Source organism: Hylobates moloch, unplaced genomic scaffold, assembly GCF_009828535.3.
Source record: "Hylobates moloch isolate HMO894 unplaced genomic scaffold, HMol_V3 SCAFFOLD_8, whole genome shotgun sequence".
NCBI lineage: Eukaryota > Metazoa > Chordata > Mammalia > Primates > Hylobatidae > Hylobates > Hylobates moloch.
The window spans coordinates 87,034,509-87,056,645 of NW_026652283.1; the positions used below are offsets into that span (position 1 = coordinate 87,034,509).

The window sequence follows — 22,137 nt, forward strand, 5'->3', positions numbered from 1 at the left end:
CTCACTGCAACCTCCGCCTCCAGGGTTCAAGCAATTCTCTGCCTCAGCCTCCTGAGTAGCTAGGATTACAGGTGCCTGCCACCAGACCCGGCTAATTTTTGTATTTTTAGTAGAGACGGGGTTTCACCATTTTGGACAGGCTGGTCTCAAACTCCTGACCTCAGGTGATCCGCCCGCCTTGGCCTCCCAAAGTGCTGGGATTATAGGCATGAGCTACTGTGCCTGCCCAAGCATTTCTTTATTTTTCTAACTTGTTACTTTTAACATCAAGTTAATTCTAATCAAGTTTTTAAAAATTTGTAGTTTAATATTATTATCTAAGTTGGAGATATAAAATTTGTATTGTTCATTTGTTAGCCAGAATTTACAGATTGTAAAACAAAGCCTCACAGAAAAATTTTGGCCAAAAAATTACTTTAAATGTCTTATCTTCCTTTCCGACCAATATATCTCTCTGAGGCTGGTTTCTCTATTGTGAGTGTTATTAAAAGAAAACACAAGCTTATATGTTATCCCCTGCAAATAGCACTATTGTTAATCTGAACTAGCTGAGATAAATTAAAAGAATCCAATCCTCATTTATCACATTAAAAACTTTAATATTGTATCAAGCAATATTTGCTATAATTAAAAAATAAAAGAAAAAATAAGACTTCAATATTGATATATATTCAAAGTGAGAGTATGTATGTAATATAAAAAAATCACTGCTTCACTCGTAACTTTTTGTTTAGTTATAACTGCAGAATGACAGGAGTATAATAGTGAATCTGTATTAAATGCTCTAGGTACACTTTCAATGAATAATATGTACTAACCTCATAATTCTTTTATATTTCCCTGTTTTTTCTCATATTTTTAAAAAGTTTTTTTTTTTTTTTGAGACGGAGTTTCACTCTTATTGCCCAGGTTGGAGCACAATGGCGCAATGGTGCAATCTCGCTCACTGCAACCTCTGCCTCCCAGGTTCAAGCGATTCTCCTGCCTCAGCCTCCCAAGTAGCTGAGATTACAGGCATGCGCCACCAGGCCCGGCTAATTTTGTATTTTTAGTAGAGACGAGGTTTCACAATGTTGGTCAGGCTGGTCTCAAACTCCTGACCTTAGGTGATCCAACAGCCTTGGCCTCCCAAAAGTGCTGGGATTACAGGTGTGAGCCACTGCACCTGGCTTTGAAAGGTAATTTAATGTCTGTTGAAACTAATATTTTAAAAATTTGACTTGTATTTTATACTTCTTTGAGTGTATTTTATTTTTCCTGAAATTCTTTATTATTGTATTTTATAAAAATATTGGCCCATGATGGACAGATGATACAAATTTTCAAAAACAACACACCAGTCTTTCACCACTAAGATTTGAGAAGTATGGTTCTATGCATCCGTAAAGTCCCAGAGATGTGGCTGGCTATTTACACCGGATTAACTGCCCTTCACCCCTGTGAACACTCACTCTGGGTCAGGACTCCAGCCTTGAGAGGGCAGCGGCAGAGGGGTACCAGAGCCAGGACTACAGCTGGTGGGGTTGGAGGTGCTTACATACTGGGTTCCTGAGCCAGGCAACTCCACTTTCTTTGGTGGGTCACTTCCACAGTTTCTGCAGAACTCTGGAACAGCTAAACACACAGCACAATTTCTTCTCCAGTCACAGGCTAGTGGCCCAAGGGTGGCAAAGGCCACCATTGGCTGGAAATCATGCAAACGAGAGAGTCGGGGTCCAAGGCTACTGCTGCTACTCTGGGCCTTAGTGTCACAGGTGACTTAATAGAGGCCCCAGGGAGGACTATGAGTTTATGCAATTGAGGTGTGGGAGAACAATACATCACTGTTCTTTCTTTTCTGAAAAGAGGTACTTAAGCCTTTGCCTGTCACTTGAGAATCTCCTCTATCAATGGTCCCCACTGCTACCAGCTGCCTGGCCCTTGGAAACCCTGCTGGATTCTGCCCTTCCCTGCTCTTGGGGGGCCCTAGGTTCCCCCTCTTACTTTTTTCCCCTGAAGCTTGTCACATCGATGTACAGGCATTGCTGAGCCTCAGCGCTGCTGGTCCCGGAGGCTGCTGGTCTAAGCTAAAGGCCTGGATTTCTCTCACTGGTTTTCAATTCTTTGGGACTTCAGAGCAGGATCAGCCTGAACTTTGGGCATTTGGCATGGTGAATGCCCAAGTACTGCTGAGCAAACATTTCCTTTAACCCTGGATTCGGTCATTGCGCTGTGGCTTTATAGAACTTAGGAACTACAGGCTAAAGTAGTACAGAGAAAAGGCTCTCACCTTCAGATGTTTTCAGAAAAAAAAAAGCAAAGAAAACATTTTCTAAAAAGAAGATGCATTAGAAAGGAGCGGGTTGATTTCACAAGGTGGGAAGCACTCTAACACAGAATACATTTTGTAAACTCTTTTTAAAAATGACTTTCTACTTCCTGGTGCAGCAGGATGATAGGCAAGTTGGCTTCCTCCTCATTCTATGATTAATTTCTTCACTTGCACCCCAAGCCTGTGCACATGCTGTCCTCCTGTTCTGGAATGCCTCCCTCCAGTTCCCCTGGAGAACTGAGACCATGCTCATGCCTTCCCTCAAGTGGCTCCTGAGCCCCCAAGCAGAGGGACTCCCTCCACTGTCATCATGACCCACTTCTGCTGCCTGCGCAGATGGAGCCCCTTTCAAGGGCTGCGACTGTGTCGGTTCCTCTCTGGATCCCCAGAGCAGCATGGAACTGAGTCCAACTGAGGGAGGACTCAGGACATCTTGAGACGAAGAGTGGGACGGAGGCTCAAGAGGGAAGACTCCTCCACCTAAGGAGTCCTTGGGGATCTGGCATGCACCCCTACCCAACCCCTCTTCCCCCACTCCACCACCTCCCCACCTCCCGCCAACCACAGCAGCCCCGAGAATCCACTGAAGCTCCAGAAGGGACGTCAGACTCCTGGCCCCAAGGAGGGGCTCTGGAATATGAGGGGCCAGGCCTTCTTCCTGGCCGTTTCCTCTCAACTTGCACCCCAGAAACAAGCGCTCTGTTTACAGTGAGGATGTTGGGGGCTCCAGGAGGCAGAGTTGCCCGCCCTGAACTACTTTCCAGGGAAAAGCAAACCCACCTGATCTTGTGATTGGATTAGGGCAGTTTCTTCAGGTCTTTTGCTGTCTCCAAGTGCCCTCTGCTGGCTACAGAAAAAGAAATCCTTTTAGGATATGACGTTTTCGAGCCATGAGCTCAGATGTACAAAAAATTTCATTTTTTTCTAAATCTCGACTTAATTCTTATTATAACTCTCAGTTGACTCAGGTAATTCAGCATGACTTTCCTCCTCCACCAACTTCTCCCCAGGTGGCATCTAGATTCTGGGTGCTGGCACTGGCCAGAGCTGCGGGGGAGGCTGGTGTCCACTTCCTTTGTCCTGTTGGCAAGGCTCTTCAGGACGTACCTGCCTCTCTGCTCCCAGGCGGTGTGTGGGATGATTCCCACATCTGTCTGGGGCCAGGTACTTCAGGATCTCCTGGGACTTCTCCACTGAGACGTATCTGCTGGCACTTCTACTTCCTCACTGCCCCATGTGGTCCCTGCCCTGTGATGGGGTGAGTTGCTGGGGAGGGGCTCTGGAACATCCTTACTTCCCCAGGACCCCTGCCAAATGAGCTCATCCATCCTTAGAGCCCCAAACTCATCAGGGGCTTCTTCTAGAACCTTGGATGTGGCCCACAGACAGGGAAAGGAGAAAGGCTCCCACACCGGTTGAATGCTGGCATCCCTTCCAACTCCCACGGCCTGGAGAATCTGCATCAAGTCCTTGTCCTTTGTGTTTGGCAAGCAGGAGTAGCAGAGGAGGAGTAAGCAGTAAAAAGAGAAACTGTTTCACCAACTTGATGCTTTAAAAATTTAAAAATATATATATATATTTTTTTTTTTTAAAGAGAAAGAGAAAAACTGGCTCCCCAAGTTTCTTTCTAAATCTTCTGGTCTCACACCAAAACATATACTTAGTTTTGTCCTTCCTTCCTTTCATATTTGAAAATCAGGAATTTTATTATCTCTGTTTTCTAGTCTCACCAAATGCCTCTTTGACAACTTCTCCCTTAGGCCATGACATCCTCTTTTGAACTTCCTGGGCTGGGACGGCTTGGGATATACATGAAGAAATTCGGCATAGAACAGGGACGATGTACCAAACCACCTTGAACATCCTCCCGTCACACACGAGACAGAAGAATGCCTTCTAGGGTTTACAGAACATCTATCAGTAGAGGGCATTAGAGGGCTTCCCATCTTTTGAGATTAACTTTTTGCTCCCACACCTTTTTATTATTTTTTAAGTTTATTCTTTACTTTTTTCCAAAAACACTTCAAAGTGACTTGCAGACACCAAGCCCCTTTATCTTAATCCTTTAGCTCCTAGGAACTAGGACATGCCCTTACATATCCACAGTGCAATTATCAAACTCAGTAAATTTTATATTGATATAATTTTAAAAATACATGCTATATATTCAAATATCTGATTGTCCCAACACTGTCTTTTATAGCATTTTTTCCCACTCCAGTATCCCATTCAGATCATGAATGGCATTCGTTGCCTTGTCTCTTTATTCTCCTTTAATCTGGAACAGTTCCTCAGTCTTTGTCATGACACTGACAATTTTTAAAGGGATAGGTACATTGTTTTACAAAATAGTAAATATCCCTCAAAATGTCAGCCACATGGTTCAGGTTTTGCATTTGTGGCAGGAACAGCACAGCATGATGTGTGTGCCCCCCAGTACATCTCATAATGTACTTATAGCAGTTTGTCCCATTTTGGGTAACGTTAAATTTTACCACTTGTTTAAAGTGGCGTACCACAGAGTTATCCACTGCAAAAATATTGTCCCCCCTTTGTAAGTAATAAGCATTCTGTGGGAAGATACAATGGGTGTAAATATTCTGCTGCCTAACAAATTTTTACCCAATGGTTTTAATATCCATTGTTGTCTGAATCAGTATTACGGTTTCAAAATGTTTTTTTTTTTTTTTTTGAGACGGAGTTTCGTGCTCTTGTTCTGGAGTGCAATGGCACGATCTTGGCTCACCACAACCTCGGCCTCCCGGGTTCAAGCGATTCTCCTGCCTTAGCTTCCTGTGTAGCTGGGATTACAGGCATGCGCCACCGTGCCTGGCTAATTTTGTATTTTTAGCAGAGACGGGGTTTCTCTGTGTTGCTCAGGCTGGTCTTGAACTCCCAACCTCAGGTGATCCGCCCGTCTCGGCCTCCCAAAGTGCTGGGATTACCGGCATGAGCCACCACACCCAGTGAAACGATGGTTTTTCTAATTCTATTGTCCCTTCTGTATTTGTCATTCACTTTCCTTCTACTGTAAGGAAGGGCATAGAGGAATGCATTCTAGGATCCCCTTTCCATCCTTCCTCTGCTTGGAATGCCTTCCCCACTTGGCAAATCCTGGAAACCCAGATACAGGGTCACCTTACCTCAAAGCTTTCCCTGCCCTTGCTGGGCAGTTAAACCCACCCACTCTCTCTCTCTCTCTCTCTCTCTCTCTCTCTTCCCTTCAATTAAGATGGGCTGCGGCTATCTGACCTTCTTAGAGCCCCTGAGACAAGGAGATACTGGAAAGGGGAATTTGCTCCCCACAGCAGAACTCCCACCCAAACTCCACCTGGTCTAGTGCAGTGGGTCTCAAACTTTGGTGCACACCAGAATCACCTTGAGGGCTTGTTAAAACACAGATACCTGGGCCCTATACCTGGGATTCTAATGCACTATCAAAAAATCTTACTGGCTTAACAACAAAGTTTATTTCTCCATCAGGTTACATGTCAAATAGGTTGGCAGGAAGCTCTGGTCCACATACTTGGAGACTCCGGATGATGGAGACTCCAGCACTTCAATACGTGACCTGAGGGTTTAACACACAGGAAGAGAGGAGCACAGTGTCATGCATGGATTTTTCTCTACTTATTGCCCATTGGCCAGCCACTAATCATGTGACCTGCTCGACTGCAATGGCTGGGAAATGAGGATCTGATGAATCATTTGGTGAGCACCATAATTTCTGCTTACCACCACACTCCCTTGGTCCTACCAGCCCACTACCACACAGGCCTTCTCTTAGTTCTTCGAACCCACCAAAGTGCTTTTCTGCCTCCAGGCCTTTACACCAGCTGCTCTCTGTGCGGAAATGCTCTTGTGCCAGATCTCACATGCTTCACTCAAGTGCCCCTCCCTGGAGTGGCTTTCTCTTACTGTCCAATCCAAAGCAGCCACCCACTCCTTCACACCACCCTGTTTTAATTCTCTGCACAGCCCTTGTTATTCTACACTTGTTGTTGTTCTCTCTAGATTGTACACTCCATGACTGCAGAAACTGGCACACTTGTTCGTCCCCAGTACCTACAATGCCTGGCACATGGTAGGTGCTCAAAATACATTTACTCAACTAATTAACTCTAAGGTGCATTATTGTTTTCATGTCACAGGTTTAAAAAAAAAAAAAAATGGAGGACCTAAAGAGGGTAAGTGGCTTGCCCAAGGTCACACCACTGCCAAATGGTTAGCACCTGACTTAAAATCCATGATGCCACATCCTACCACAGTGTTTATTTGCATAATCTCACTGCTTTCAAATATTGAGGTGGCAGAATATTTTTTTCTTTTGTTATTCTCACAATTCTCCATCTGGTGGACCTCCACTGTCCTTGGTTGTCTCAACACAACTCTATGGAAGGCAATTTGGCAATAACCATCTAGGAATTTATTTCACAGATGTACTCACATATGTGGACAATTGCATATATGTAAGGTTTTTTCATTACAGTACCACGATAGCAAAAGATTAGAATTAACCCAGTGACACCAGGCACAGTGGCTCACACCTGTAATCTCGGTGCTTTGGGAGGCTGAGGCAGGAGGATTGCTTGAGCCCAGGACTTCAAGAACAGCATAGGCAGCATGGTGAGACCCCCACCTCTACAAAAAATACAAAATAAATAAAAATTAGCTGTGTATGGTGGCACATACCTGTGATCCCAGCTACTTGGGAGGCTGAGGCAGGAGGATTACTTGAGCCCAGGAGGTCAAGCCTGCAGTAAGCCATGTTTGTGCCACCGTACTGCAGCCTGGGCAATGGAGTGAGATCCTGTCTCCAAAAAAAAAAAAAAGAATTATCCCAGTGACCATATGTAAGGGATGGTTCATAAAGGTATGTATAATTCACAGCAGGTGTATGCACACAGTGGAATAGTACACAGCCCTGAAAAGTGAGGGACATCTTCAGAGTCTGGTTGGAAAGTTGTCTAAGGTATGATATCATGTTGAAAGAAAGAAGGCATATAACAGTATGTGAAGTATATGCCTTTCATTTAATTTTGCAAAGAAAGAGCTAAACATTTTCAAGTCTTACATAAAGAGATCGTCTCCTTGATGAAAAGATAAAAACAAAATACAAATCAGAATACCAGTGTGGTTTCTATCATTTGAACTTATTTTATTGATACTCATTAGTGAATAAAATTTTGTTGATTTGTGATGCATTACAACACACTTTTTGGTAGTGGTTGCACAATGTTGACCGTTTATTTATTTACTATACTAAATATTGCAACCTCTGAACTGCCAATTTTTACATGGTATTTCTGGCAATGATGAGTGGCTTCTCTCTCTGAATACATAAAATGGTCCATTCAGTCCATGGTTTTCATATTCCTTTGTTATTCTATCTACTGCTTTAAAATACATTCAAATAAAAAGATGTAAGTTACTTGCAGTGAATGCACACATACAACAGCAAGGAGAGCTGAGAACGTAATTAACCAATACTCCTGTGTTCAGAGAATAAATAGTCTGAAACCGTGGGACTGAGGCTTGCTCCTTAGGGGCTTTCTCAAAGTATCCTTGGTGGACATAAGGTTACCCTCACTCAATGGAAGGACAGATCTTCTGCTGCGGGGGAGGACACAGAATGACAGCTTCATTTATATGGGATGTTTTCTTTCCATAAGTGTCTGGAACACAGTGTCACGGGACACCATGGTGTACAGTGCAGCCCTCAAATTAGAATAAATAAGTCACGTGGTTGGACTGGAATGCCACAGACACACTATGACTGGAACTGGAAGGAATGAGAATGTTTATTTAAAATACAGCAGACATAAATAATAAATAAAAGTTTAAAACTTAATCGGCGACAGCAACAGGACCAGCCTCCCTTGTTGCATTCATGTTTCTTTTCACAAGCACCTGGATCTTTTCCTAAGGATAAAAAGTGGCACAAGGAGACAAAAGGCTTTGGAGGGAAAGAAAATATCTTGTTGTGACCATGTGCTGTTCTGAAACAAGAAGGCAAAACACGTGGGCATTGAATGGCTGCAATCAAAGACTGTACGGTGACAGCACCCTGGCCAGCCTCAGGTTTCAGAAAACGCACTGGAGCCAGTGGAATGCCAAAGCCTTGTTTCCCCCTGGAACCAGTTTGGTATTATGCCTGGTTGTGGTTCTTCCCCTCTACGTTTGGTGTTGACATATTTCTTTAATAAGCTTTTTCCCTATCCTTTTTCCTTTCAGTCCTATTGTTAAAGGTGTCTTGGGTCCGGTCTTAAATCAATTTGGTTGTGACTCTGGGTCCCAGAAAAAAGCTGCTATCTCATTAGCGGCTTGGTGTGTTTGAAATTCATATTTGAACCACATAGAAAACATACACTACCAGTACCATTACTTCCCTGCATATATATATATATTAAAAAGGAAAAATAAAACAAATCACACAGAACACAGAGGGGCTGCTGAACAACGCAGCACGAGTGTAAATACATTCTCTTTCGGGTCAGACATTTGGCCTGACAGCTGATTACAAAACACAGGATGACTTCAAGGGGAAGGCATGAAAACAAAAGGTCACACCTCAAAAAAGAAACGACTGTCCACTGAGGGAGAGTAGTGAAGTTCTTGAAGAAGCTGGGCCACCCATAAAAGAAAGAAAAGCCCTCCGATCAGGAAAGCCACGTCAGCTGCACGTGGCTGAGGATGGAGGCTCCTTACGCTCCTACAGGGTGGGCGAGGTGAGGTGTCCGATGACACCCAGATGTGTTATGACCCGTGCCACGTGACAGCTCATGGTGTGCCAGCCACGGAATTCACTGGTTTCCTATCCATGGGATAAGAACACACTTGGGAGTTTCAGTGCTTCTCAAAAGGAAAGAAGAAAGGACCCCACCTTCCCCCAGGTTAGCACAGGTGACATCCTCATGAGAGTGATGACAGTGCAGGGGCACTTCCTGTGGGACCGGAAGAAAGAGCAGGGCGGACACGAGGTCTCCAAGTCCTATGTACACATTTTACAAAGTTTCCACACTTCCTCCATTAGGCACGAGGTTGATTTGTCTAGCTCAGGAGGGGGTGGACAGAAAAGGGCAGAGGGAGGGAGTGCACTGTGGGGGGAAGAAAGGGAGGTGGGAGCAAGAGAGGAGAACGTGGGTCTCCTCTAGGGCAACTGGCCCCCCTCCAGTCCTCACCGTAAGCTAGTTTGTTTGGAGAGCTTAGCACCCATCAAGATGCCTGAGGTGAGAGTCACGGGAGCTTTCATCTGCATGCTAGATCCCACCATGGTGGGGAAGCTGCGATTCCGCCGGATGCCACTATTGAGCTGCAGCCCACCGATGGCACTGGTGACAGTGGGGCATCCGAGGGGCAGGCCTTCAGGTACCAGGCCTCTGGGGACAAGGGCTGGTGCTGGCGCCGGGGGCCCACAGAGAAGAGGTCCCTGCTCCTCAGTCAAGGTGGGGACATGGGCTCGCCCTGAGTTCACCACTTTGGCCACCCCAAACCTCCTGACTTTGTCCACGAGGTTGAGGTTGGAGACGGACACGTCGGTCTGGCTTTCGCTGCTGCGGACGTTCTTTTCTCTCACTTCCCTCAGGATGGAGCTGGCTGGCTTGGAAGCCAGGAAATTGTCATAGGGAGGGCTCGTGCACTTGAACTCAAAGGAGGGTGGGGAGGATGTGGGTGTCTGCATAGGTGAGTTCGGCGGAGTAGAGGGGATCACAGCCATCTTGGGTGTGTAGGAGTGCAGGAGGGAGCCCCGGCCGGCCCTGTCCCAGCTCTGGGGGTCGTACACGGCAGCAGAAATGCCCCGCTCCTTCAACAGCCACACAAGCCCCAGGGATGTGCTCATGGTGGTCGTGGACTCACGGGTGTTAGTGAAGGACTCAGCCAGGCTCAGTCTCCGTGGAGTGCATGGTGTGGCCACCGGTGTGGATTTCAAGTGGCTGGTGCTGCCACAAGCTGGAGTTGGGGCTGAGTTAAGGCTGAAAGAAGAGATGACAGGTTATTCACCAGAAATGCTCACGAGCTCCATAGAAAGGGTCAGTGGCCAGTCTCCTGTGGGGGTGGGGGGGGGGGGGGGGGGGGGGGGGGAGGGATGACCCAGGACACGATGAGAGGATTCCACCAGCTGAGGCCCCCAAAGGCTCTGTCCACGTCTGCTCCTCCCTCTCACCCTTCAAGGGAAGCATGGTTTAAATTAACAGGAAGCTGCACATGATCCCCTTTGCCCATCCCTGGTTGGTGGGTACAGTTGTCCCCTTTGCAGATGAAGAAACAGGCTCAGAGCTAAGGGTTTACTTGGTGTCACATCTGGCTGTTAAGTGGACAACCCAAGTTGAGGAACTCTAAATCTGTTAGAGAACGGGAAAGGAAGCCCTTTGGCAAAGAGGCATTCTTTCTCCACCAAATTTACCCAGATTCCAGTGTTCCTTCTTAGTACCTACTTCTCCCTGAAGCAAGACATGAACCAGGACTCTGAGAGATGAGATACTCCTTATCTTAGGAAGGGGAAGGATGACCACAGCGCATGTACTGAGGCCAGGCTGTGCCCATCCAGTCAGTTGTGGCCGTGAGTTCCTGAATCCCGGGTGCAGAGCCCTTTCCTCTGCACCGTGCTGCCCTTAACCCTCTTTATATCCTTGCCCAAATCCATTCTAACCAGTGGAGTTAGAGGGTCGGGGGGAGACATGTCACATATGAAGAGATCTATATCAACAGCACTACCCAGGGAAAGGCCCACTGAAATGTGTGGGGCCTGAGTTACGGAAGGAAAGCAGAAAGATTTGTTCATTCACTCGTGTTGTGCTCACTAGGGACTCGCTAGGTTCCAGCAGTTGGGATCCAGTCGTGGAGTCCATTAGGACACAAAAGTTTCCAGAAGGGCAGCAGAGGGGAATGCATTGCTGTCTGCTTAAAAAGCAGGGAAGGTTTTTTTTTGTTTGTTTGTATGTTTGTTTCTTATTTTTATAATTGCAATTACTTTTGCACTAACCTAATAATTCAGTATCCCTAGAGACTGTCAAAAATTGCCAATGCCGCCTCTATTTCAAGTCATCACGGCAGGGTATTGGGAAAAATTTTCAACTAGTAATAAACCGCACTGGCTATGATACTGCCACTGTGGAAAGCTTGGAAAGGTTCTCTTTTAACAGCTGCTACAGGGATCCCCAGGGGAGGCCAAACAGGCATGGAAGCCCTATACTGCTTCTCAATCAGCAACCCAGGGGCAAAGACGCACAGCCCTCCTAACAGTCTCGTGGGACATGCCCTGGTGCCGGCTCCAGGATTTTGCTGGGGCTGCCAGTGTGCCTTGGAGCAGGTCAGCTGTGTGGTCCCCAGGAGCTGGGGATGGAGACTTCTCTCCCCAGTCTGGCAGAAGGAAGTCCACGTACTCTGAGAAAGGCACCAAAGGAGGGAATGGGAAGGAAAAGGGCCCATTCTGGAGCAGGTCTTTGGAATGACCAGAGAAGGGGCCCCCTCCCTCGTGGGGAACACGAGGTTCAAAGCAACGTACAAGCTAGGGGAACCAACTGGCCCCACACTCAGGTGACCTCAGCCCTGGGAGGTCAGCACAGGGTGGGGATCCCAGAACAGGCCCATCTCACACAGGCTCAGGGGTGGGGATGCTGGTGGGCTGGGGGATTCAGAAAAGCATGATTAGAAACCACAACAGATTCCTAAGGTCAAACGTGGATTTTTTCAAAAGGCATGTGTGGAGTTTTACAAATGCTGCTGTACCCTCAGGGCAAAAAAGCTCTAGACTTAAAATCATGTTGATGTGGCCATCCCTAGGGAGATTTTGTTTCCATTTTGTTTGTTTCAATTGATTTGTTTCCATTTTATTTCAAGCAGCCTTTCTTTCAAACTCAGGCCAAAAAATAAAGCCTTCTCTTGCTACTGACCTCCCAGGCTTCGTTCCGCCCTGACACAGCCACATGAAAACCCGTGTTTGGTTTGAGTCCTATGGCTACAGTCAGGAGTGCCATCTAGCTACCCAGGGCACCAGCCTCTCATAGGGAGAAGCTTGGTTCCATGGTTCTGAAAACAATCTCTTCCCAACATAAGGCCACAGGACGAGGAAGCCAAGTTCTCCAGGGGTAGGGAGACGGAGGAGACAAAGCTCATATTTATAATCCCCATCTGGTGAGAACTTAGGGTTAGGCCTTTATTAGTGCTGGCACTCGGCTTGACTGGGGGTGTTTAGCTGGGTTAGGGGCATCGATCATCAAGGCCGAGTTAGCCAGGCACAACCACAGAGACACATCCAAGCCTAAGTCCCCGGGTTAGTGGCGGCCACGCGTGCACACACAGCTCCTTCCACAGGGCCCTGCCAGGGCAGGCACTGCTGGCGGTGTGCTCACCCCCTGCCTCGCCCGTGGGCTCAGACTCTCTGCCCTATATCTCCTCTCAGCTCAACGGGGCATATGGCTGCTTCGTCATCCTCCTCACATGACCTGCGGAGAATTATTCATAGTTTAAGGTGCTCCCTGGCTGACTGCTCCCGCCCGTTCTGCTTTACCTTCCAGCAACCCAGCATCTTACACCACAGAGGGAACAGTTGAGGGCTCGCTCTACTTTGTTAGGGGAGAGCATTTTCTCTTTTGCTGGCGGCAGTGAAAGGCCTGAAATCAGGCCAAACAGACCAACTCACACCAGACAAGTCCTCCCCATAGATGGTGCTCCAGAGACAAATGGACCATGCTGGGCACATGGCTCAGTCTTGGAGTCTTCTCATTTTGGTCATTACAGTTTGGCTTTGCTGCATGGTTCCTGCGGCCTATTCCAGAGGCACAAGGGGTTCCACAGGGCTCAGTAACTCCATCCGTAAATAAAAGAATTCTGTGCTCTGCTGACAAACTCTGGGGCAAAAAATCCAACAGACTTTAGCCATAGGGCCTGGGTAGTGTCAACTTCAGCTGGTTAAGGAGAGGCCTAAGAATCCATTCCATGGCCAACTAAATGGCCAACTAAAAGGGCAACTAAAGGTGGGTCCAGGTCTCTTTATTTGAGACAGATCCAAATAAATAATAGCCTCAACTCAAAAGGAAAGACGGGCTTGAACCCAGGAGGTGGAGGTTGCAGTGAGCCGAGATCACGCCACTGCACTCCAGCCTGGGCAACAGAGCAAAACTCTGCCTCAAAAAAAAAAAAACAAACAAAAGGAAGGATGGGACCCAGAACAAGTGCCTGCAAATACTGAGATGCTTACACTGGCTTGAGGTGGTTTTTCTATGAGCCTCTCTACTTGGCTTTCCTCAACATTAAGCCTTGCAGGGAAGGGAGTGCCCTGACTTCACCCCACCCCTGCCCACCCCAGAGCCAGGGTCCCTTACCTTGGTGTGACCCGAGTGAGCTCATCTGAAGGATGCAGGATGCGACAGGTGGTGAAGGTGAAGGTGGAGTTGGTCTGAGACATGCACTTCCCAGGATGGTGCGCTAAATTGGGAGGAACAAAACATATTCCTTGCATCCAAGTACAACCACAATAAAAATTAAAATCCAGCATGTCACTCAACAGATGCAAGAAGTGATGAGCTACCTTGTTAACCGGATCTGGGCGAGGAAGGTGAAACGCAAATGTTCTGGATTGAAGGCGAGTCCTCAAAAATAACCACAATTTTGAGCACTGGTCTGCAGAGCACCGAATTCCAGCTTCCGACCCAATCCAGACAAGGTTTCTCATCAGTATTCTTGGGCCAGTAGTGGATCCAGTCTGGGGGTGGGAGGCGAGGGGGGTGGGGTAATGGGCCTTTGTGGGATAAATTTGGTTTCCCTCCTCAGGTCAGAACCTGCTGTCTTCTTTTGCTGCTTTATATTTCTTTGCATTGGCAACAGCTACCAAAGCTCTGCTCAGAGGAAGGGGAGAGGTACAGGCGGAAGAGGCACTTGACACCTGGAAACAGGGCAAGGCTCACAGCTCCCTTTCTGCTTACACAAAAAGGGGCTTGGGGATGCTGGCTCCACTACTGTCTATTTGCGATCGTTACGGTGGGAGATGGGGACTTCAGCTGCCTCAGCAACAATGTGGCAAGAGTTCCACAGATCAGTGCTCTCTAGGGTCCTGAGCTCCAGGATCAGGTCTGGTCTGACACATAGCAGTGTGAGCAGTACAGGTCTCCCTACCCCCTAGCTGCTAGCTGCTTTCTTGACATCTCTAAGATGTCTGATTTCTAATGACAATGGGATGGCAACAAGTTGTTCTCAATTTACTTCCTTTAAGTGCTCTAACAAGTTATTGCTGAGGCGGCTGAAGACTATGGTCTGCAGCAAAGTAAACCATGGAAGTGTTAGGACCATGCATGAGAAAGCTGGCAAAGGAACAAGGAACAGAGTCTGTGGGAGACATCATGATTGCAGAGGTCATCCTCATTCATAACTCAAGCATCAGGAAAAAATAATAATAATAAAATAAAAAAAAAGATGCTGCCCCAAATAGCATGCACGATGAAGTGCCGGGATGATTCTCCCACCCAACCCCACCCCACCCTCTGCCCCTGTAGCAGCTCAGCCCCCAGAGACCTCCTGGGAGAAAACTGATTCAGATATCAGAGGGCATGAGGATTCAAAGGCCATGAAGATTCAAAAGGCTGTGAACTAGAATCTTCTAGCTCCTTATGGTGTATTTTCTTTTGGATTTGACAAAAAGGAAAACAATGGAATTGGTTGCTGCCCCCAGCCTACAGGTCCACACAGTTGACTATGTCTTAAAATAAAACCAGGAACCCGATGACACAAACAAAAAAAAAATGCTGGAGACACAAATTAAAGGCAGGCAGGACAAATCCAGAGTACAAAAGTGATGGTGACTAGAGGAACAAGGCAAGATGGTTTGCCCTGATTTTTAAGGTCTGACTCGGGTCTGTGTGTCAAAGCAGGCTCCCATGGCACCTGACGTGACAGCCAGCATCACGGCCACAGGAGAAAACTCTCAGCCACGGGGAGCTCCAGGTAAAGCAGGAGGGAGGGGAAAAAAAAAAAAACACATAAAAATAGCCTTTAGGAATCTTTCTCAATCAGGGAACATAATGGCTCAGGAACTCCAATAAGTAAGAAACTGCCACAAGCAAAACAAAAATGGAGTAAGCTATGAAGAGAAGGCAACCAAACAATCACGATTCTCTTCCTGCAATAAGGTCTAGAAACAAAAATAACAAAAAGCCTGGGAAGAGCATCCCAAATAACAGGCATGAGGGGTTATTTGGGAAGGAGGAGAGGGGGAAAGCAGTAAATAGAAATAAGACAACACAATTGAAAGAGAGATAACATTTAAAAGAAATCAAACAAGGGAAGGCTGGATTTAAAATCAGAAGCATACCCCCATTTAAACACATGGCCAGAATATCAAATCAAAAGGTCACAAATGTTCACTTCCTCCTCCACCCTCTTACATATTGGATCTTCAATTGCAATAGGGAGTATAAGATGGACATTTTAGAGACATAGTTGCATCAGCAGAAGCAAACCCATCTTATACAAATGGGTTTTGGGGATAGGAAAAGGCTGCTAAAAATTCGCAAGTCACCATTCCCCAGAAGCAATGAATAGCCGTAGAAGACCAAGGAAGATCAACAAGTTTCCAAAGTGCTAAAGCCAGAGATTTGGCCCTTCCAAAATACCACCAGGACGCCTGGACCCGTGGGCTCTCCGCATGTCACCACTGACTGCCAGGATGCTGCTGCACCTCCCTTCCTTGAGACACAACAGAGAGATAGTGAGTCACCCAACACTGGGATCGTCAGAGGCTCCTCATGCTTGCTACAGAGAAGCAACGGGCGATTCCTAAAGCCCTGGGTGCAGGAAGAGAGCAAGTTCTAAAAAAAAAAAAAAAAAGAGAGAGAGAGAAGCATAAAACATCCTTCTTGGTAGGAAATAGGGGGGTTGGGGTGAGGGCTCACTGTGAAGTCACCAAGCCCATGCCACGCACCAAAGCCCCTTTCTTTATCTAAACAGAAAGTTCTTTGCAGAAGATGGTATTATGTGTTCATCCCATGCTGCTCATTTGGTGGCTCAAAGGATAGAGCTTCTTGGATTTAAGGCTTTAATTCCCTATTTAAATTCTTATTCTTTCTCTCAACCTGAGTGGAGGGCTTCCTAGTGTTTTGAAGGGACAGGCACATGTTAAATGGGTTAGAGTATTAACGACGACAAATATTTTCATCATTTGATTTAGGAATGAATTTGGATTTACCAATAAAAACCCTTAATTCTTTTTTAATTGTTCTTCCTCCCCCAGATTCTGACACTGATACAAAATGTGATACGCTTTAAACTTAATTAATCCTTGATTATTACTCAAGGTCTCCTGTGTTGATGAACTGCCCGTAGCTGTTGTGCAGATGTTTTGTTCTTAAAACACACCATATGCAAGCACACATCCTTCAGCTAGCTACAGGTGGACACGTCAGAGGACTTTGCGAGAGGGAGAGCCATTCTTACTTTCACTCTTACAGAGTGAGAGCTCACCTGCTCTCTCTGGTTGGACTCTGGTGAGCCTTCTGCCTGGAGTAGGTATGCCTGGTAAGTGGCACTGACTGCCCATGCTCCTTGGGGGCCCATGATGCCTGGGACTGACTGGAAAACTGGGTGGTTGGGATCCTTCTGCTGCAGCCAGTGAGGAGGGAGTCCTGACACGGCCCCCACTCCCTGGATGCCCCTCAGACTGCACTATATAGAGCAGGGTGGCTGCTGCTCTGTGGACTGCTCAGGCCTCCCAGGGAAGATAGGTAGGAAGCCCACTGCTTCCCATGGCCCAGTGCTTTCATAGTGAGGAGAAGCGGGCACAGAAGAGGCTGGGACACTCTGGTGGGGCCCAGCGGTTCCACAGGGATTTGCAGGATGATTGGAACTCTGCCCATCTGGCCGCCCATAATACAATTTGTACACACCTGCTCATGCATTTCCTTCCCTTCTAATGGCACTTTCCTTCCCCCATCCCTGGGAAGTGCTGGGGACAACAGCAGCTTTATTTTCTCTAAAGGCCATCGTAGAACCTAGTCCTTAAAAGAACCCTCACATGAGCCCAGAGACATTGGAAAATGCAACCGTACTTGGCGTGTTGCTATGGGGAAATTGAGGGTGCAATATACACCCAGACACAGCTGCTTCCGAGGAAGCCTCTGAGAACAGAGAAACACTGGCCATGCCACACACACACCCAAGCTATTTTAAAAACTCACATAAATAACTTCTATAAATGTAAATTTACAAAAGCATCTCAAAATCTTGGAAAAGGACTCCACCTTTGTGATGCACTGAGGGCCTTCCATGTTCTTTTTGCCACTCTTGGGAAGTGGCCGACTTGTGTAAAATAAACCCTATGACCCTGACCTTTCTTTCCTTTTCTTAACTTGAGCGTGTAGTGGGATGCTGCTGTCACATGACTTGGATCTGCTTTGCAAGTTCTATAAACTCCTCAACCAGTACACACACACCCCAATAGTGGCACCCACAGGCCAGCCCGTTCTATCCAAGTAAAAACAAATCTATTGAAAATAAAAGCCATTGTCTATCCAGCTTAAGGGTGTGTCTTGGACTATCCCCTAGGAATATCAGTATATTTTAGTTGTTTAATACCCAGCTTCTAATGACTTTGTTGCCTTTTGCTTGAGGGGTGGAAAGGGGAGAGGAAGATGTGTCTTTGCCTGTCAGTTGCATGAGAAACAGTTCCCTTTCCATTAAACAGATGATAGGGAAGAAGCAATGCTTTATCTCTTCCTAAAAGACTAAAATATCAGGGCATGGAAGATGCTGTAAAGACTTTCCTGTCTCTTCATTATGTAACTCTGCCCATGATATTTTCAGGGGAAAAAAAGTTCTATGATGAGTTCATGTGGAAAAAGCTGCATAAATAGTTTGCCCTACGAGTCATCATTAATACAAGTACTATGTTAGGGATTCACGTGGCTTTAAAAAGTGTTTTCTCTGGAGGTGAGGAGTGGGGGAATCAAGAGCAGTTTTAGATGCAGCAGTGCAGCTTTCTTGTTTTAAAAAATACAAAAGTGATTTTAAACTGTAATATGTTGTACAAGACAACACTTTTAAACGCCTTAGTTCTGGGCTTCACAGAGGCTTGGTATTTATTTTTTTCTCTGCTTAAGCATTTCTTCAACAGAGCCCTCGACTGCCCCTGCAGCTCCGTAGAGATCCCTGAGCTCCTTGGTGATCAGACATCTGGCCAGCAGGAACCTGGGAGGTTTCTATCACAGAGATTTGGAACTACACATCACAAGATCTTTTTCTGGCTTCTGCACAACTTATTTTTGGTTTCTGCAAAATTAAAAGTCGACTCTTCTTACCACTACACCAAGTTGCCTACCCTGTTTCATCTAAAAAGTATGTGATTTAAGAGATAAACAATTTCACAGCATTGTGCAGAGAGGGTCAGAAATTCTCTCAAGTGCCCCTGGGGTATCTTCTAGAGAGAGGGGGATTTTTAGAATGCTGTTAAAACGTCCAAAGGGCAAATGCAGAAATCCCTTTGTAGTCTTCAGACACCAACAAAGCTGGACCCTGTACCCTCTGTCCTCTTGTCCTTCCTTCTGTGGCAGACACCAACAGGTGAAGGGAGCTGGCCTGGCTGAGCTGCGTCAAGACCTTTCCCCACTAGTGCGTTCAAGGCCAGCACAAGAGAGCACTTCACCTGTGCTTCACTAGGCAGTGCGGTTGCACAGCTCCTCTCGACACCAGGTGCTCCCTCAAGGGCCCTCCACATTAGAAGGGTGTCAGGTTCAGACACCTCCTCTGCAACCCACATACCTCTAGGAGCACCAGGGGGCCCTCTGTAGTGTTCAGAGGTGAGGATACCAGAGAGAAAATGCTCAACAAGTGGGCTTTGTTCTGGACATTTTAAGCAGGGTTGACTATGCTGTTTGTCTTGAAGGAGTCAATTCTTTCATTCTTCATTCATTTTTCCACTTGCAGGTGGCAGTTGGCCTGTTTTACTCTGGCTTAATATATATTCTGACGGAAGAGCACAGGGCTTTCCTTAGCATCTCCTAATACAGGTGGGTGTGAGCCAACCATCCACTCTGTCCATAACAACCAAACTCTCTCATAACTGCCACAAAACCAGGCTGAATCGAAGTGTTCCCAACAGCGTGGGAACTCACATCAACTCTCTCAGTGTAGACAATGGGAAGGAACTTGCCTGCACCCAAGGGTCTGTGAATCGAGCATACCAGACTTTTCCTTCCAGACCCATCAAGCCCCCAAACCAACTTCTCACAAGCCTGTCTGAACCCCAGTTCTGTGGTCTGTGGTGTACTGAAGGGGGGACAGGATATGAGCTGGCTCAGCTTTGCTCTAGCTGCCCCGCCCGGGCAAAGCTGCGGGAACACCCGGCTGGCCTGACTCCGCCTGGCTCCTTCCCACCACAAGCCCTTCTCTGCCCTTTCCTCACTCAGTCACTGCTCCTGACCTTGGGCCTATGTATCAAACAAGGAGGCAACGAAAGAAGCTGATTCTTGGCTTTTGCCTTGGTGGCCCAGTTGCTGGAGATTTAGGGAATTTTTCAAGGGCAATTTTAGCCAAGTGTGTTTTTTGTCTTCCACTCTGACTTTAAGATCTCAGCTCCAGGCCAGATGTGGTGGCTCACACCAGGAATCCCAGCACTTTGGGAGGCCGAGGCGGGCAGATCACTTGAAGGCAGGAATTTGAGACCAGCCTGGTTAACAGGGTGAAAGTCCGTCTCTATAAAATACAAAAAATTAGCTGGAAGTGGTGACGTGTGCCTATAGTCCCAGCTACTTGGGAGGCAAAGGTAAGAAAAGCACTCGAACCCAGGAGGTGGAAGTTGCAGTGAGCTGAGATTGCACCACTGCACTCCAGCCTAGGCAACAGAGCAAGATTCCGTCTCAAAAAAAAAAAAAAAAAAAAGATCTCAGCTCCAATTAGGACACGGTTCTACTGCAGGGCCACTGCCAGGTAAGATGTCAAGATGCCATGATTCGTGTAAGTTTCTGAGGATATCTCCCCTCAATATGAACCAGTCTTGATGCGTAAAAGCATTAAAATAAACTGACTGTTAATTTTCTCTATCCATGTGGCTTTAATCCCACTTCTTTCTCACCTTTAAGGATCAAAGTATTCAAGATAATTCAACTGAACTGCCCATCCACTAGCCAACTACCGATTTAACTGTGTGACTTTAACTCTTAATCCTTTGCCATATGCAGGCTCTTCCCCACACAAATGCCTAAAATACAGAGTACTGACAGAAAAAGATGATAACTAGTTCTGATAAACTATACTTTCTATATAAATTAAAACATGAAACATATCACTGAAATAAAGTAAAACTATAATCTAAAATTTTTTAAACAATCCATTTTAATCATCTAAATTATTTACAATACAATAACATGGAATCATCCTTTTTAAGACATGGGATTGTAGGCTGGGCGCGGTGGCTCACGCTTGTAATCCCAGCACTTTGGAGGCCGAGGCGGGAGGATCACGAGGTCAGGAGATCGAGATCACGGTGAAACCCTGTCTCTACTAAAAATACAAAAAATTAGCCGGGCGTGGTGGCGGGCACCTGTAGTCCCAGCTACTCGGGAGGCTGAGGCAGGAGAATGGCATGAACCCGGGAGGCGGAGCTTGCAGTGAGCTGAGATCGTGCCACTGCACTCCAGCCTGGGCGATAGAGCAAGACTCCGTCTCAAAAAAAAAAAAAAAAAAGACATGGGATTGTAAAAATCAACAAGTGAATGATGCTTCAAATAATACATTTAAATACACTAATCAAATTTTTTCAGTGCTTAAAACTTTTTCTTTATGGGACAGCAGGCTCTGGACAAAAGTGCCTAGCATACAAGTCTTCCCAATTTCCTTCTATCATACCAGCTGCACATAAAAAAGTTCATCACCTTCTGTCTCCAAAGTGTCTCCCTACTGAGTCTTCCCAGGCAGACAACAGCTCCTGGGATAGTGCTGTTTGGCAACAGAAAAGCCCAAGCGTAGAGGACGGATTAAAAGGCAGGGACCAGACCACCATTGATACAAATCCCAAGACAGAGGATGCCCCATGCCTTCCCCATGAAGCTTATCTGTCTGCCTGTGTCTCCACGATTGCAGGCATAGAGCTACTTGGGACCTCCAGGATGATTTACTTAGTGATATGCTTTTTACATTCTGAGAATCAAAATGGTCCTGTAATTCCCAATAGAGAAAAGAGAGCCAATTCATTGTTCACCCCTCTCCCCTCTGAAGCCAGTTTTTAAAGATGAGCCTTAACCAGAAAATAAGCCCCAAAGAACTCACATCAAAATGATCAGAACCCTTCCTAAATTACCTTTGGCAATTTAGGTAATTCTTTTTTATTACACACCTCCAAACTGACCCTTTTTACAGTTTCAACTATAAATGTTCATGCCCCTCCTCAAATAACGTTGCTAGGATGAATTTGCTACAAGTTTGAGTACAGGGGTAACAAGCAAGAAAAATGTCAGTGTTTATGTTAAGGGGAGTGGTCAGGATGTCAGTCTTCATAATTGGTCCCTTCTCTCTGTCCTCCAGGATAAGTTCTTTGTTGACTTGATAAGCTTTAGTCCTTCTGTACAACTTCTAGAAGATGCACCCAATGGTGCTTCTTTGCACTTCCAGAACTCACCTTCTATTCTACCTGTAAGGCTGTAGGGAAGCATCCCAATCAACATGAGGCCTACCCCTTTAGCCACAAAAATCAGCCAGGCATCATGTTTCTGCACCACCGCCTGCCTTCCTGATGGGCACTGGTGCTGATGACAAAACTGGGACAGTACCGAAGCTGGTTTCTCTTTTTCGAGTGTGTAGACACGAAATAAAAAACATTTTCATTCCCTCACAAGCTTAATCTA

General features: G+C 46.4%; 1 protein-coding gene and 1 pseudogene across 13 annotated transcripts in view; both read right to left on the minus strand.

The window, feature by feature from the left end:
- Nucleotides 1-7,448: 7,448 nt before the first annotated feature.
- TRAK1 (trafficking kinesin protein 1) overlaps nt 7,449-22,137 on the minus strand; it is a 216,499-nt gene continuing 201,810 nt past the window's right edge. For 12 of the 13 annotated variants that reach the window (XM_058443543.1, XM_032161965.2, XM_058443544.1 and 9 more), the window contains 2 exons: nt 13,636-13,738; nt 7,449-10,284 (listed from right to left, as the gene is read on the minus strand). In XM_058443543.1, coding sequence (XP_058299526.1) covers nt 9,489-10,284; nt 13,636-13,738 — 899 coding nt within the window. In that variant the 3' untranslated portion in view covers nt 7,449-9,488. Of the gene's footprint in view, nt 10,285-10,373; nt 12,757-13,635; nt 13,739-22,137 lie in introns of those variants that run through there. The other variant, XM_032161970.2, reaches the window with a different exon arrangement.
- LOC116474083 (U4 spliceosomal RNA) lies at nt 11,309-11,432 on the minus strand (annotated as a pseudogene).